We start from the raw sequence: 19,148 nt of genomic DNA, 5'->3' as shown, positions 1-19,148 counted from the left end.
TATGTTTGGGAGAATACAACAATGGGCAATACATAGCTACCACTTAACACTTCTTGTGTTATAACATTACTTCCTGACAGAAGACTCAAAATCATGGCCACAAAATCTAAAACTACAATGAAAGATGTACCATTTCCTGCTGTAAAAGTATAGAAATTGTATATAAAATAAAGCAATCATCAATGACAATACAAATTTGCCATTTTTGTTGAAATGGCTCATTATGTAACAGCACACCTACATCAATGATTATATCTTTTTCAAGCAATTTGAGTAACCTGTTTTGCTTGGTCCAGGTCAAATCTTCCTCCAGGTCTGTCATATACAACTAAGGTTATTCTGCAGAATCATTATTTATTCTTTGTCAGTGACCTTGACCTTTGACCTTTTAACCCCAATTCAATAGGCTTCTTCCTTACTCTGAAGTGCAATCCATCCACAAGGTTAGTAAAAGTAGATGCTGTAAAACTAAGTTGTCCAGAAATGAAACATATAACAGGTGTTGTGATAATATATGCTCCACAATTTGGTGGGCATTAAAAAGTGCATGAAATATTTATTTACTTTACTGTTACAAAGAGTAATATACAAATGAATCAAACATAGCTAGAATAAGGATCACTATTAAAAAGTATCAGATGAAAGTTTGAAAGTATCAAATTTCAAATTTAGCTATCCAAAAAGAGCCAATCTGAGTAACATCAATGCTCCACTGTTCTACGTTAAGATCTGAAACATCTACTTAGGGGTTATGTTCTGCTGACCTTCAAATCGGCCAGTGGAAATGCCAGTTTCTAAATATCTGAAAGTGAATCAAATCGTTCAACACATATTGATGCTCTTCAGCCACAATGCTCAGTCTCCCAAATGTGAAGATATAAGACTTCATCTGATTGGTTAAGAAAATTAACAATTATGGTAATAACATAAGTCACCAGAAAATGAATCCCAAGTGGTTGCTGTCAGATCTTCAGTACACATTGGTGATTTTAATCAGATTTCTAAAACAGCATGGCCCTATATAATTACTCACATATCAAGTGTCATATGATTCTCAAAGCTCTAAATGCATTGAAATACACCACATCAATATGAGAAGTTATGGCTTCAATATTTTATCTCTAACTGCCATGACTTCCAAGTAATTTTAATTGCATATTTGGTCTCAGCAAGTCCTGGCTGTGCCTGTGCTTTAATTTAATGCATGTAAATTCACAGCTAAAGGTTCGAGGGTAATGTATCTTATCTAAGCGTATAGACGTCTCATATTGACTGATGCATACTGAATGATGGTACATGAGCTCTATCCCTAAAACCTACAGCATGCTGGCACTTGTCTAATACAAGCATTGGTTCTTTACTGATACATAATAAAGAATGGCCATGTCTGACCTAGTCCAATAAATCAGTCCTCAAACCAAATAATCAATATAGCAAAGCACTGGAGACTGAATTATCTGGCAACCAATACCCTAGCCCCACCCGTGAGGCAAATTTTAGACACTGTGAACATCTATATACCAACCTAATAAAATCTCATTGTTCTATAATTACTTTCTTTGAGAAATGCATGATGGGTTTTAAAACTTGCATGTCAAGACATGCTGATAACACACACATGCATGGGTAGGTTTACTTAGTTTCAATTTTGAAACCATGATCTCATCCCTTGAAAACTCTTGCTTCTTTTTCTTAAAAAAACCAAAATAATCATTTTATATTTTTGGGGGTAGGATTTACTGATCAAGATTCTGTAGAAAAGTAAAGGGACATACCAAAGCAAGCCTTACTACTCCATGCAAATCAGCCACTCTTCTGTGATTATAAAAGCTGCACATGAATTCACTTTAGCTCATTATTATTTTCCTTACTCTATGTTCCTTACACAGGCAGTTCCAGGTTTCACATCTGTGACGTGGGGACACAACATTCTGTAACACTTTCTCCGTTTCAAGTGAGGACATCTTGTATAAGATTGGATGCTTCTCTACCAAACATGTACATATAATCCAGTCATATCAATTCTCACTCACGGATTTTTTTTTGCATAAGTTCAGACCTGAAGCCTACATCATTGTGTATCATTTACTGAATAAACTGCAGTTCTGTTATACTGTACATGTAGACCGATATATCTGCAACCATGCATTCTAAATCCTTCTTCCTGGTAAAAAAGTTTACAATTTGTTGAAATGTGAATTTTCATCCAGTGTTGGATTACATCTTGTTGATGAAAAAGTCAGAAGAATCTCACATTAAAATGCAATCAGTTAAGTCCAAAAGTTTCTATAATGAGAGTTTTAAAACTGCCAACAAATTTTATCCATGATATTCACGTCTGAATTTTGCTCAACTAAGACACACATAACTGATTTATGGACTTTAGTCTTACATCGCTCCTGAGTCAGAACTGTACATTAGCCCTAGGTTTTTGTTATTTAATTACATTCTTCCTGTATGTAGCCTAATGCTTGTCTCCTTGTCAACACCAATGACATGATTTTCTTTCTGGACCACAAATGCAACTGCAGACAGCATTACAAACTGCATGAAACTATAATTCACCATATTCAGCTAACACTAGTAGTACAAAAAATAACCCATCCTGTCTGCAAAAAGCAGCAACTCACAACAGATGCAAGCAGTTAATATCAGTTGTTAAGAGTGTGAATACCAGTAAGTGTGAATATTATCTGATAAATACTAGGCCATGAAGATTATATAATACATTTATCTGTTTTAGCAAATATCTTCCTGCCTTATATTATCTGTTATACCAGTACATTCCTAAAATTATTGAGATGCATTAAGATAATCTGATAAAATTCCACCAAAGGAATGAAAATATTTAAAAAGATTTACTGAGATGTACACATTTTTCATGCAGCACGTTGGTATTGAGAAATTACAGAGGTGCTGGAAACTACAAACCACTATGAAAGGGACATGAACATATTTGGCCAAAAGGAAATAATGTAATAATGGCACTGGAACCATGAAATGTGGGACACTACTGATGCAAACTTCTAAGTCCAATACCTAAACCACTTCTCAACCAATCATATTTCTCCCATATCCCCATCAGGCTCACTTAAGCCCCATTACAGTATTTCTCCCATGATAACCACAGCAGGCTCAATGATAACCCCAGCAATCTTGCCTAAGCCCCATTACAGTATTCTTCTGTTTTATCCCAAGCAGGCTTGCCTAAGCCCCATTACAGTATTCTTCTGTTTTATCCCAAGCAGGCTTGAAAAAGCGCATTATTGTCTTTCTCTGATGATATCCCCTTGCAGACTTGTCACACATCATTTAGAAAGTGGGGTATTGAATGATAATTAAAAGAAAAAACCCACTTTCTTCAATATACATTTGCCAAAATTTTATATATATGATTTATTTTCTTGGATTTAAGTGGTGTGCACACAATTCTGTATGTGCCACTGCTACAGGGTTCTCATCAAACATGGGCTTATATTGGGGGAATCAGTAATTGCCGTAGGTCAATGATTTTCTTGGATTTCCAAACCATGCCACCATGCTGCTGGATCCTCTATAGTATTACTGCATATGAGAAATGTAAAACTCTGTCCTATTGATTGCAGGCTGATCATAAATTGTGTTAACTATTCCATGGAATACTGGCATAATTTTATTACAGTGACTCATCCTTGTTAGATATAGGCTTGTCAATATCAGAAGATATTGTGTCACACATTGTGCTACGGGACATGCTGAGTGAATGAAGGAAAAGACTGCTCCATGCAAAATAAACAATAGTTACACATAAGGTGGGCATTATCAATGGATATGGGATGCCCTGAGAACTTGGTAAGGACTGCCTTCCAGGCCTAGTCTGTCAGGCAGTTGTTGTTGTTGTTGTGGGGTTTAACGCCATTTTTCAGCAAATGATAGGCTATACATGGTGGCCAGTATTAATGGTGGAGGAAAAACCCTGGAAAACTCCGGAAAGAACTGTCAGGCAGTCTATACCAATGATATTGCCATTTTCATCAACAACTATTGCTTAAATATCAAACCACATCCTGTTTACATTTATAGCTAGTTGATGGCCTTGACACATCCTCTTCATGCCACTGAGTTATCTTCTCTTTCCTTTAAAAACTGTCTGATGTAAAGCAGAATCTCAGAATATTTTTTTCTATTCTTGATCTCTTGTGAGGATCATGTATGCAGTAATATGATAGATTATCTAATAAATTGGCAAACACAGATTGAAATGTATGTTCTTCAGACCCCTTCCCTGCAGTGGTGTGATCCATCTGGAAAAACCGCTTAGAACCATTTGCTAGAGTGTTGGGGCTCTGGTGAAAGCATATTGTTGATATAATTAGTCAACTAAGAGAAATAGCAAATAAAATATTTTCAAGACGGTTATTGCATTGGCCATACTGGATGTGAGACTTGCACCAGTTTCATTTAGACCAGACTAGACACCAAAAGACTTTCAGTGAATACTTCATGTCAGACAAAAAGGGTTAGTTAAAGACTGACCAAAAGGAGGCTATCATTAAAGTACTAAAGCCATACTCTCATTATCTTGCTCTTGAAGTAAAGAAGAGTCCCTTGAACGGACTGATGCTCTACTGGGTAAAGTAATTTCCAGACATCTGAGATAAGATAATTTCTTCATTTTAACTGTCGAGTATTGAAACCATCCATGACATGTTTCAGCGATAAGATTTTCACATTAAATGCTGTAGTGCAAATAATGGATGTCACTGAAGCATCATTTTATCATTTTGTTTTAGGACAAAGCTGACATCATTGTTAGTCTTTTGCTGAAAACCCCATGTAATAATGATCATCCATTCAGGGGTAGCAATAAAACATGATTTTTAAACAGTCATTGTGACAGCCAAATAGGATGCATGACTGGCACCATTTTCATTTAGGGCAAAGTAGGTATGATAAGAAATCTATTGGTAAAAACCCAATGGCTCTATAACCATCCATTAGGGTGGAGTAGAGATAATATTTTGAAGGCATTACTTTCCATTCAGGAAGAGTAGCAATAACAAGATTTCCAAAATGGCTGCTGCTTTGGTCGTGGAGAATGTCAGAACGACACCATTCTAATTTAAGCCAAACTACGCATTGGAAGAACACTTTCTGTGAAAACTTCATTCAGGCATGATCATTCATTCAGGAGGAGTTAGTGATAACAATATAATACATGTCAGAGATATATGAATGATTGTCTTGAAATCAGAACATCTAAACTGATCCCATCGCATGTACAATTCATGTATCTGCATAATCCATGAATCATTATCCATAATGTTCAATCTGTGATTGGGGGCCCCGAGTGGCCGAGTGGTCTAAAGCGCTCTTCGTTACGGATCACTGCCATCTTACCTCTGTCTGCGGCAGTTCGAGTCTAAGATTCAGCCAATGTGGGCATGTGAGGAAGCTTGCCAGTAGCTTCTCGTGGGTCGGTGGTTCTTTCTGGGGTTTTCCGGGTTCTTCCTCCACCATTAATACTGGCCGCCATGTATAGCCTATCGTGCTGAAAAATGGCGTTAAACCCCACAACAACAACAACAACAACAATCTGTGATTATATTTGCAGGGCTACAGTCCATAAACTTGCAAAACCTATCACATTTCACAAAAATACCATTTTTTTAAAAAAAAGTCAAATATAGTTTACCTCTGCTCATCTGATTTTATATATGTGCAGTCTGTTTATTCAGATGTTTTAATCACTAAGGAATTTAACTGAATTAAAGTAATTTGTTGCTCCAGATATTTACCAATGACATCAGGAATTTCATCCATTTGGGCTCACAAGCTACACTGTATATGCCAGCTTATAAGTCAAGACAAACTGCAAACAACAAAGATCCTGATCTGCCATTGCATAATGTGCCTGCAGATCAGGGCCTATCTTGTTTGTTCCACTGATTACTCCAAACTGCACTGCACAGACACAGATCTGCTGCCGTATGATGCGGATCTTCATGGATCAATAGGCATCAAGATATGTTCTCTATACATCATAATAATGAAAACTCATACACTGGATTGAAATTTTGTTACATTATATAATGTTGTACCATCTTTAAGAAAAACTTGTTTGGAAACATGTGACACTCAAAAACATGTACATTTGTTTAAGTTTTGTCTGTCTCTGGAATAGCTTTTTAGAGAGAATTTTTTTAAAATGGAACAACTCACTGAATGACATACAAACACAAACATACTAGTTCGACTCATCTGATGATGACTAAAATTTGGAATATTTATACAGATCCCATATTCCTCAGTGGATTGCCTCCCTTAAGAATGATAATGCCACTGCCATACCATGGTAAATTTTATTGTAGAATGCAACATGGAGAAAATGGTACACATTGATAACTGCATTTGGTGCAATATTTTCTCCATCGTGACTTTACTGGTGGAAAATGTCTGAAATTCTTTAATTGTAGTGATGGGCTGACAATGTTATAAGACAGCACACAGCTTACTGCACAATATACAAATGATGTCACAATGAAGAGTCTCCGAGTCACCTAACAGCTAGAATCAGATTATTTTCCCTTGGTTTTGCTGTTATGTTAATCTATGATGACAGATCTAAAGCAGGATCCAGTCATGTATTAACATAACGATGATGATAGGTTTCGATGACCTGCAGGGATATATTCTGTGAGAAGTATGATATAGATCTCTCACAGCGTTGCATTTCATTATGAATTCTTAAATAGAACAAATGCCTTCTGGGATCCCAAATGACAACTGCACACAGATTACCCTAATGTAGCAAATACTTTATTCTAAACAATACTTTACATGGCCCTTAAATCTTTCTTAATGTAAATGGACCAATAACATTTATTCTAAAATGGGCAAAAGCATTGTGCTGAAGTTGAAAGTTCAACTCAGCTTGCATGATCTTTTGCAAAGACTTCAAAGACAGAAACTGGTATCACTTGGGCTGCCATTCACTTTATGCACCTTAGGCTTAATCATTAATGAAAGTGCACTTGATGAGAGTGATCAGTAACCAAGACATCAAAATACAATTAAGGGATCGACCACAGTGACTGAAATCAAAATCTTACTGACCTGGCGATGTGCAATTCCTTTGTCCATGTTGAAATTGATGAATTAGTGAAACAATAAAATATGAGTAGCATAACACAGCCACATTCAACAGTTCACCTGATGCAGGTAACTAGTAGGTACTTGACAAAATTATTGATAAATTGTTGAAGCCTAGAGAGTACAAGAGGTACGTGTGACCTTGAAACCTTGATCCTCTATCAAACCTGCAAGACTATAAACTGCTTTTCCTCCACCAAATTTCAGATAAAATAAAATGAAACAAGCTGTTGGTACATACAGGTAAGTCTTTCCTGCTGATTACAGGTGTTAACAAGTTTGCATTATCCCCAGGAGAAAATTTATTATGAGGGTCAGGTATGTACATGTAGTGTGAAAGTTAGTTCATTCAGTGTGAGTAACCATCCTTGACCATTTTTTATTGCTCTTCTTTCAAAGCATTGCTGAAAAGAAAACACAGTTTGTGGTAACTTAATTGGGGCTCAATGTGGGTTTTACAGAAGATGTGCTCTCCTTTTTCACCAATAAATTCAAGTGACAGCATATACCTTGTAAAAATCATTTACCTGATAAGAAATCAACATTTATTCAACACACTGCTGATGGCAGTCATAACTCTGGTATTTCAGAGATTGTGGATTACTTGACCTATGAACTGAAATCTATTTGTAAAACTCGCTGATTTAATCAACAAAAGTACTCAGGTCAAAATAAAAAGTATATGTTGTTATGGTAACAGTTTTAAAAAAAAAACAAACAACATAGATATGGAAGGTCAGTACAAATTTGTTGTTTTTATTACTTCTGTATCCAACCTGTGTTAGTTCATGTCCATCTTTCCAATATACATCTACTGCTATGAATGTGAAAAATGGGGGGGGGGGGGGTTTCAGGGGTTCAGTTAGATTTGGTTTTTAAAAAATTAACAAAACAAAGTTGCAGTTTCTGGACCATTTAAAAAAAAGGCAGATTGGGTTACTTGAACTATACAAATTTTACTTTGGACCTATTGTTAGGTCACAGAGACAGCTCAGCTGGCAGAGCACTGGACACAAAACAGGGTTGCAGGTTCAATACCAGACAGGTTCATCTGTCTCAGTGTGTCCCTGGGAAAGGTACTTAGCTCTCACTTCATGGGCATGATGTGACCAATAATGTGCTCACTTCAATCTGCCATTAAAAAGAGGGAAAGAAAGAAGCAATACCCAACCATTTTCAGGTACAAAATAAACAATGAAAACAGAAAATATTGAACATTTTCCTGGCCAGATGTACTTGATAGTCTTAAATATCAACAATGATACATACAAAGACTATGTTGATTCACAAGTGCATGTATATACTATACCTACCATATACAATCGCTTAAAAGTAAGATCAAACTGCAAACAACAAAGTCCCTAATCTGGCATAGCCTTATGCATTAACCAATCAGGGTCTATGTGGTTTGTTCTTCTGATGAATCCTGACAAACTGCACAGACCCAGATCTGCCAGCACATTATGTGACTGCTTATTTGGGTCTATGCAGTTGGACTAGTCCAATAAGCAAGTACATATGTACATGTAGATCTCCTTCAATTAAATATTACTTGAAAGACGGGGCGCAGAGTGGCTGAGTGGTCTAAAGTGCTCTCCATTACGGATCACTGCCATCTCACCTCTGTCTGCATGGGTTCGAGTCTTGGATTTGGCCAATGTGGGTATGTGAGAAAGCTTGCCAGTAGCTTCTCGTGGGTCGGTGGTTCTTCTCAGGGTTTTGCCGGGTTCTTCCTCAACCATTATTGCTGGCGGCCATACATAGCCTATCGTGTGCTGAAAAATGGTGTTAAACCCCACAACAACAACAACTTGAAAGAAATCAGCAAGGTATACAAGACACAGTCACATGACTGTCAACCAATAAAAGACCGCTTGTTTTTTTTAAAAAAAATATCTTTCAGATTCCAGAAATAATGAACCTTTTGTTTTTGAGTGTTTTTTAATAAATAAAAAAAAATCAGACATTTTTAAAGTATTAAAAACCAACACAACTGTACAGTTTAATGGCTGTATTTCTGCACAACTCAAGTTTATTATGAAAATTTTTAGTGACCTTGACCGTTGACCTGTAGGTGCTCAAATCAATATGCTTCTTTGTATCATCAAAAGTAATAAAATCTGGGAGTTATTAGCTGTTGTATGTAAACCACATTACTTTCTTGGGTTCAAATGACCTTGACCATTGACCTTTGATAACCTCCTCTAGAAGCATCATTTTATTATCAAAAGTAATGTGTCTAATAGATTTGATAAGGTACACGTTTATTAGAAATAGGTTATGGCACAAAAATAAGTTTTTCAATTACATTACAAATATATTGACCTTTTAGATTACCTAATAAAAAGGTACTGTCCATTCTACAGCACAATTCACCTGTAATGTTTGGTAAAGGAATGTGAAGCGGAACTCAAGTTACCCTGAAGAATTTAAATCTTTAATAGTAGGATGGATGGACATGACCATAACAAAGTAAACTCTGCCATACAACAATGTGTGCATCAAATATATATCCCCACATGCTGATGTGACAGAAATATTTCTATTTCAAATATGCCATAAAGTGAAAGAAAACTAACACATAGCTATCATACAAGGGTCTATGGAATATCACATCTTACCCATTTAAGATACAGGGTTACTCTAAGTTAATACCAGGGGGCAGAGTAAGATACCAGGGGCAAAGCTAAATGAATAGAATGCCAAGAAAATTTAGAGTTGGGGGTTTTGGGGGTAGGGTAGGAAGGATAAGGATACACCCAACAACTTATGCTAAATGCATAAATAAACTCCTCTTATAGTATGGAGGGCAGGGGGTCAGTTTGCATATGTGTCTGCTTCACACAAATGCCTGTATCCAGTGACTTTGTAGCACAATTTTTTGATGATGTGTACATCTACTGGATAGGAGATAATCACCATTTTCTTTTAGGACCAACTAGACATCACCAGTTTTCAGAGGAAAACTGCCATGTTGACATGACTTTACATTTTGGGGGATAATGACAACAAGAACTTCAAGACTGCTTTACTGGTTACCGTAAGAGATGTCACATAAGGACCATTTTCATTAAGGACCAACAAGACATCATAGATATTCTTTACATGAAAAACCCATGTTGATAGAAACATCAGTTCAGGAGGAGTAGCAAATAAATTTTTTGAGACTGCAAATGCTGCACCATTTTCAGCAAGGGGTCGAATAGGCTTTAGGATGAATGTGTGTACAAGTTTCATGGTGATCATCCAAGTTCTTTAGAAGTGGCAATAAAATACTTTAAGTTAAGGGTTTGATGGACAAACTTTGCTAATGAATGGATGAACTATGACCAGTCAAGCTCAAAAACCCAACTCTGAGGTGCTGCCACTATGACGACATAATCATTGCTGTCTTTCATTTTCCCCAGAAAATACAACAGTCAGTATTCCACCTTTACACTTTATGCTTGTGATAGATATGATACTGAAAGAGAATTTACATTAAGTATTCCACCTTTACACTTTATGCTTGTGATAGATATGATACTGAAAGAGAATTTACATTAAGTATTCCACCTTTACACTTTATGCTTGTGATAGATATGATACTGAAAGAGAATTTACATTAAGTATTCCACCTTTACACTTTACACTTGTGATAGATATGATACTGAAAGAGAATTTACATTAAGTACTCCACCTTTATTCTTGCAATAGATGTCATACCAAAAGAGAATTTACATTAAGTATTCCACCTTTACACTTTACACTTGTGATAGATATGATACTGAAAGAGAATTTACATTAAGTATTCCACCTTTATTCTTGCAATAGATGTCATACCAAAAGAGAATTTACATTAAGTACTCCACCTTTACACTTTATGCTTGTGACAGATATGACACCAGAAGATTTTTTTTTACATTAAGTACTCCACCTTTACACTTTATGCTTGTGATAGATATGATACCAGAAGAAAATTGACATTAAGTACTCCACCTTTACACTTTATGCTTGGGGCCCTGAATGGCCGAGTGGTCTAAAGCACTCTCTGTTATGGATCACTGCCATCTCACCTCTATCTGCGCCGGTTCGAGTCTCAGATTCAGCCAATGTGGGTATGTGAGAAAGCTTGCCAGTAGCTTCTCGTGGGTCGGTGGTTCTTTCCGGGGTTTTCCCGGGTTCTTCCTCCACCATTAATACAGGCCGCCATGTATAGCCTATCGTGTGCTGAAAAATGGCGTTAAACCCTAAAACAACAACAACAACAACAACACTTTATGCTTGTGACAGATATGATAAGAAAATTTACATTAAGTACTCAGCTAAAAGAGAATTTACAAATCAGATAATAATTTATATAGTGCTTCTTTGACGTAAGAATGGTCATATCAAATTTCTTCAAAAACTGTAACCTTCCATCTGCTTCTCTTTATGTAAATCAGAAAGTGCTGCATGCAATACAAGAACATGCACAGACTTGGGCAGATGCAATCTAATATCCAGTCACAGGGGTGTATTTTGATAATGTGACCAGAAAATTGGTAGATCAATATATGGAAGGATAGATTTTCACAAGGCAGTTCTTGATTACAAATGTCTATATGGAACTGCACCAACGTATCTTCAAGGCTTATTTAGGCCTTTTCAACACAGTACCAGTTGAGATCAATGTCACATGGAAACATGGAAAACTACCAAAACCAAGAACAGGATTTTTTTATATAAAAAAATTCCAATTCTCTGGTACAGTTCTGTGGAACAAGCTTCCACTACATGTAAAATCTGCAGAAAATATTTACAGTATTTAAGAAGAGATATGATTATGTATGTTTTCCTAATAAATAATGGCATTTAGCATTTTAATAGTGAACAAATTAAAATGAACAGTAATTACTGTTATCTTTCATATAATGCAAATTATTATATTCTTCTTAAGGGAGAATAGTCCTTGACTAATTGAGCAACCGTCTGTAAATAAAGTATTATTATTATTATTATTATTATCATTAATTTCTGCTAACTATAGAAAAAAGAAAAGAAAAGTTAAGCTGAGAAGTCAGCTCAACCCAGAACAATACCAAAATAAAGGTAGCCGAATGATGAGGCCAAACCATATTTCTCTTCAAAAGTGCCAGAGGGGCCCCTGAGTGGCCGAGTGGTCTACAGCACTCTCCGTTACGGATCACTGCTATCTCACCTCTGTTTGTGTGGGTTCGAGTCTCGGACTCAGCCAATGTGGGTATGTAAGAAAGCTTGCCAGTAGCTTCTCGTGGGTCAGTGGTTCTTTCTGGGGTTTTCCTGGGTTCTTCCTCTACCATTAATACTGGCCGCCATGTGTAGCCTATCGTGTGCTGAAAAATGGCGTTAAACCCTACAACAACAACAAAAGTGCCAAAATATGCCCCATTCTACACGTAGTTAATTCCAAGTCAATGCACCTATTTGTTGTAGATAGCATTTCAAATATTCCAGGAAGATTTAACTCCCTTATACTTCATATAATATAAAGTAGTCCCCCCCGGCAAAGTCTACATACAAAGAAATTCCATATTCAAAACAATGAGGTCCAGGCTTTAGAGTAAATCAAATCAGTGTTTTCATGATTGTATTAATTTCCATTGGGGTTTATTTCAAATTTCCAATGGCATTAAATTGGATTTTGACAACAGCCATAACTGATTAAAATCTGGGTTCATTATCCTCCCCAATAAGCACTGGACTGATTACTGTCATGTTGGTATCCTATTCACAAGATTTAATGCCAATACAGTACGGATAAATAAATCTGTAAAAAATAAATAAATGCCATGATAAAAAACCACTGTAGTTATTTTTAAATGCCCAACAGGCAATAATGAATGTTTTTCATTCATTTGCAATTTTTATGTTTTTCTAGCTAATATCTACATGTTTACCACATGTACCAGTACCTTACGTTTTGAACAAAAATAAGCTTACATGTTTCTTTTTATTGTTTATTTTTTATTACCGTTACTAAATCTTTTCCTAAAATTATATTGTCAGAATCCTATCTAAACAACTTTCACAACTGTTCTTCAACCATAGCACAGCCTTTCACATAGTGTTCACATCTGTTTACCACGTATTACTTTGTATGACACAAATTGTGCTAATGGTTTTTGCAAGAAAGCATCTATTTTGGTAATCAATCTAAGAACATTAACTATGATAAGACTACTAACAAGTCTGATGAGTTATCTCCCATAACACAACAACAATACAGATAGTTTAAGAGAGTTCTTGTTCACAAATTAGGTCATGTTTCCATAATGTAAAACACTGATTATCCAGAATCATTAAGACAGGAAACATGTTAATGCAAATGTGTTGAATATAAACTGAAACTGGTACAGGTACAGGTTATTTCACTGATCTGGAATTGTTCGAGTTTCTGTCTAAATGAACTGAGCTTTACACAAACATCAACAGTTTTTTTTTAATCAAAGCAGCAACTACTACATGTACTTGCAATAATAATAATAATAATAATAATAATAATAATGACAATAATAATACTTCACTATCATACTGTTGCATAAAATTTAGGGAATTACAATTCTTAGGGATTCACCGATTTTTAGAGGGAGCAGAGGCCTGGGACTGTTAAAATATAAATTCTAGACTTCAAAGAGTATTAACAAATATTCTGGCTCCAATTTAAAGAAAAAAATTATGATACATATCCATTATATTTGAACAAATAATGAATGAAATAAGAATATATATTGCCAGACTCCCAGTGCTCCAAAAACTAACTGCTTGGTTCCTTACCAAATTTCTTTGAAAATTGCTTGCTTATCAGTATTTTGTTAGCCAGGGAGTAGTGACATCTGTATGGTTTTTGAAGACCTCAGATTGTTCCAAAAATGATATTATCACTATGGTGATAATATTTTGTTCCCACATATATTTCAGTATCTTATTATGAAAGATATAATAGAGGATATCTTCCTTTTTTGAGTAGATATACTTTGCCAATCATCACAGTTCAATGTTTCCAATTCATGAGTGAAATATTTCCATACATCTACTAAAAAAATCTTAGATATTTTTTTTCTTCAATTTTCAACTGACACTTAATTTTGGTTTGCAATCTGTGCTAATCAACACATGCTAAAACTGCTAAGGCCAAATAAAAAAAAAATATGTATAGTTTTGGTTACAATGAAAACAAACTATGGTAGGTAGGTCAGTATAAATATTTTTTGTTTGTGTTGTTTTTTGTTTGGTCTAGATGGATTTAAATGAAGCATAATAGAAAACATGTATCATTTGCATCCTAAATATTTAACTTCAATGGTTAATTTATTTATCTCCCCAAATTTTGTTGTCTTTTTCCCAAGTTTATTTCTTTAAAAAATGTAGGGTGAGCAGGAAAATTGGGTTGGTTGGGCAACCATAACCACCCAATAATTTTTTTATCTGACCTAAATAAAAGATATTATATTTAATTGTGAGTTATGTTTTTGAAAAAAATGTGTACAGTTTATCATGGAGTACTATAGATATATCATAATGTATGGGTGACACACAGCAACAGGTCATAAAACTAATCATAAAAATGGTAATCTGTTGTTTAATGATGTTTCGCTCTGCTATCTGCTGACCATCCTATCTATCATGTTTCTATAGTATGGGACAATCCTATCTATCATGTTTCTAAAGTATGGGACCATCCTATCTATCATGCTTCTATAGTACAGGACCATCCTATCTATCATGCTTCTATAGTACAGAACCATCCTATCTATCATGTTTCTATAGTATGGAACCATCCTATCTATCATGTTTCTATAGTACAGAACCATCCCATCTATCATGTTTCTATAGTACGGAACCATCCTATCTATCATGTTTCTATAATACGGGACCATCCTATCTATGATGCTTCTGTAGTACAGGACCATCCTATCTATCATGTTTCTATAGTACAGGACCATCCTATCTATCATGTTTCTATAGTACGGAACCATCCTATCATGCTTCTGGGGCCCCGAGTGGCCGAGTGGTCTAAAGCGCTCTCCGTTACGGATCACTGCCATCAGACCTCTGTCTGCGTGGGTTCGAGTCCAAGGCTCGGCTAACATTGGTACATGGGAAAGCCTGCCGGTAGCTTCTCGTGGGTCGGTGGTTCTTCCCCGAGTCTTCCAGGGTTCTTCCTCTGCCAGTTATACTGGCCACCATGTATAGCCTATCTTGTGCTGAAAAATGGCGTTAAACCCTAGAACAACATCATGTTTCTATAGTACGGGACCATCCTATCTATCATGTTTCTATAGTATGGGACCATCTTATCTATCATGTTTCTATAGTATGGGACCATCCTAACTATCATGTTTCTGTAGTATGGGGCCAGTCCCAGAAATACTGATGATCAATGCACAAAAAATGCTACACCAGAATGGAGAAAAAAAATCCATGCAAATCAAAGATTTTTGCCTTTAAAAATATATAATAAATATTTTTTAAGTAGATACATAAGTAAATATTTCTCAAGTGAAGTTGAAATATTTTGGATTGTTACTCATAGTTTGGCTAGTTCTGACAAATACAATGTTTCCACTTCACTCGTGAAATATTTCCTTATATCTACTCCATAAGCGTAGATATCCTCTATAAATTTCACACCCTATGTTACAATTACAGGATTTGGCTAATTTGTCAAGTTGTTACCCAAAAAATGATTTTTAGCATATTCTACTGTAGTTTTTTGACTCGTGTAAAAGCCCGTTCTTCTGTGATTTAATTTACATGTATTTACATATTTTCAATTGATAGTATTTCAGTTACACCTATTGATATTCAGCTTTGCTTGAGCACTTTCAACAATATTTTGCAGGTGTTTTCATATAAAAAGGTCAAGTCTAATTAATCTAACGTCTGCCTTCTCCAGAGCAACTGAATTATTTTTTTTGGCCAAAACATTTGCATTGCTTCTGATGGACATTATTTAATGATACTGTCATAACTGCAGTTGAATTGGTTGGTAAGTCTAACAAAGATTTCCACTGCTCAGAACATGACCATGTAAACAGGTTGAGGCATATTTATTTCTGTATAAACTGTATGAAGAACTACTGTATACCAACTTCTATAAATAGAATCAAATACAAAGTAATGTCTAAACACTGAAAGAGAAGCATATACTGCATGCCTTCAAAATGAAATAAAAATACTACTTCATCTATCTAGTGAAATGGAATAAATTGATTTTGACAAATTAAAAAAAAACAACAAATCTGTCTTTTTTTTTTCTGAAAAAAAAATTCATCCCTTCTTCAACTATATATCACGTAAATGAGGATAAAATATTGTTAGATAACCCTATACACTAGGTCCAAGTCCATTGTGTTACCTGTAATCTGCAAGCAACAGCAGTTGTTTCTGAAATGGTACAATTCAAACTTTCTGCTAAATTTGCCGTATCTGATAAATTTCACATATGGAGACATTAAACATACTGACCCATCACTTGCTGAAGTGCCTTCTGAACGGGATGTTGTTTCACAAACTGAATTATCATGCAATTTCAAATGAACCACCTAAACTTCACTCACTTGCCAGCTGAATTATCATGCATTTCAAATGAACCACCTAAACTTCACTCATTTGCCAGCTGAACAGCAGGATGAGCGCAAACCAATCTCAGTGAGAAAGGATGTCCAGAAACCAAACCAATTTTAATCCAAAAGAGTAAGATTTCTTATGTAGACCTCTATCTCAGAGCGAGGAAATTCAAAACATACCAAGTAGAACATTTGGGCTATAGCACTCTCACTGGAGTTCATTTAAAGTGAAATTAAAACTACTGGTACGTAGATAGGATTCATGGGGGGGGGGTGCGTGTCTTTGTGTCTAAGTTCAGTGGGCAATTCATTCCACGTTGCTGGGCCCTGGTATACAAAAGAATGCTGTCCATATGACTTTGTTTTCATAGTGGGAATAATGAGTATACGATTGTCAGAAGAGGAGCGTAAGTGTCTTGCTGGTGTGTACACATGGGTGAGGTTGGATGGCTATGTTGGACTAGAGTCCGTCAGTGAAATGTAGCACAGAGAACAAATATTGTGTTTGATTCTGGATTGAATGGATAGCCAGTGTAGGGTACAGAGCAGCGGGGAGGTGTGCTCTGATTGTGGTACTCTAAGTACGATCCATGCAGCTGTGTTTTGAACTTTTTGAAGTTTCTGGAGTAGATACTGAGATGAACCAGACAGAATTGAGTTACAATAGTCCAGTCTTGAAAGTACTAACGAAAACACAAGTGTTTTAGTGGCATCAAGTGAAAGATATTTGCGAATGGAGCTGATGCATCTTAGCTCAAGATATGCAGCCTTGCATATGTTCATGACATGTTGGTGCAATGTGAGAGTACTGTCCAGGGTAACACCTAGGTTTCATACTAATTGTGTGAATTTAATGTTGGTGTTGCTGATATTTATTGTTTGAGGTAAAGGATGTGAATAAGAAAGTCTTTGTGTTGTGATTAAAATGGAATCAGTTTTATCATCATTCATCTGCAGCTTGTTACATGTCATCCATGATTTCACATCAGAAATGCACCTCTCTACACCTTGGATGGTAACATCAACTTCAGTTGGGTGGATAGATTTGTATATTTGGGTGTCATCAGCGTACAATTTGTGAGACACTGGATGATGATCTATGACACTTGAGAGCGGCTGAGTGTATAGAATGAAGAGAACTGGTCCAAGAACAGACCCATGTGGAAAACCACAACACAGATCAAGTGGGCTGGAGTGTATTCCATTTGCAGACGTAATTTGTGTTTGTTGACCATGTAGGACTTGAACCACAGTAAGGCTGTATCATGAATGCCAAATACATGCTGGAGACAGTGTGGTAATATATCATGGTCTATTGTGTCAAATGCTGCAGACAAATCAAGGAGGGTGAGGACTGTAATCTTTCTGCTATCCAACGCAGAGAGAATGTCATTAACTACTTTTAGAAGAGTAGTTTCAGTACTGTGGCAAGGACGATATGCAGAATTTGTGCATTGCTAAAAAGACTTTGAATTCAGATGAGATACAAGCTGATAGAACAACCTTTTCTAAGATTTTTTATATGAATGGGAGATTAGAAACTGGGCAGTAGTTCTTTAAATCGTTCTGGTCTAGTGTTGGTTTCTTCAGCAGAGGCTTTACAATGGCAGTTTTGAAAAATGAATGTTTTATTTTATAGTCTTTGTTTCCAGATACATCAATAAACAAAACAGACCGCAGAAACAGTAATATCCCTTTAATATGGAACCATGAAAGAAAATAGTTTACATAAGGAGAGCCAAATTTTGGTTTAGTAATACTTTCAACAAGATTTACTGGCAAATCTGCATTTTATATACAAAAACAAGGTCGAGGCTAAGGTTACAAAAGTCTGACTCCCATTTAAGTCATTAGAGTCAAGTGAAATTAATTTGACTTCTGTCTACTGCATAACATTTATTTTTGCAGTGCAAAATAAATATTTAAGCAAACGTATGATTTCTTTGGTACTCACCACCATTCTCTTGTTAATGTGGGCTCAGATATCTCATGAACATGCTTCAACACAATAAACTAAACAGATCCTATTTTTTAAAAGTTGATAACAAAAGTAAAGAAACGGACAACAAAAAAGTAAAACTGTTTTGCAAAATTCTACCATACTGAGTAATCAATATTCACACATTTGGACATATCTAATTATATTTCCATATTAATCAGGAATATGAGAGAATATATAAAATACCAATATTTAAATGTTTTCTCTGACACAAGTCTCATGTCTAATTACTATGGCATTGAAAAAGAAAAAAACAACAACATTTGTTCCAACTCTACCAATAAAGAAAAACCAAAACATTTGTTCCAACTCCACCAAGAAAGAAAGAAAAAAACATTTGTTCCAACTCTACCAATAAAGAAAGAAAAAACATTTGTTCCAACTCTACCAATAAAGAAAAAAACAAAACATTTGTTCCAACTCTACTAATTCTGCATCTAAAGTTGGCA

The 19,148-nt window shown here is 35.6% G+C and overlaps 1 protein-coding gene across 8 annotated transcripts in view; it reads right to left on the bottom strand.

Moving 5' to 3' along the window:
* LOC149784942 (dihydropyrimidinase-like) overlaps positions 1-19,148 on the bottom strand; it is a 200,116-nt gene that overhangs the window by 65,239 nt on the left and 115,729 nt on the right. Inside the window, exon 1 of one of the 8 annotated variants that reach the window (XM_089978585.1) lies at positions 7,096-7,321. The exons of 5 other annotated variants lie outside the window; for them this stretch is intronic. In XM_089978585.1, coding sequence (XP_089834711.1) covers positions 7,096-7,122 — 27 coding nt within the window. In that variant the 5' untranslated portion in view covers positions 7,123-7,321. 2 more of the 8 variants (XM_089978582.1, XM_089978583.1) reach the window with 2 other exon arrangements.

The sequence above is a fragment of the Sinohyriopsis cumingii genome, chromosome 13 (genome assembly GCF_028554795.1).
Source record: "Sinohyriopsis cumingii isolate HCF-2022 chromosome 13, ASM2855479v2, whole genome shotgun sequence".
Lineage (NCBI taxonomy): Eukaryota > Metazoa > Mollusca > Bivalvia > Unionida > Unionidae > Sinohyriopsis > Sinohyriopsis cumingii.
Note: the sequence above shows the minus strand (reverse complement) of the source record. Positions and strands in the feature narration are given on the sequence as shown.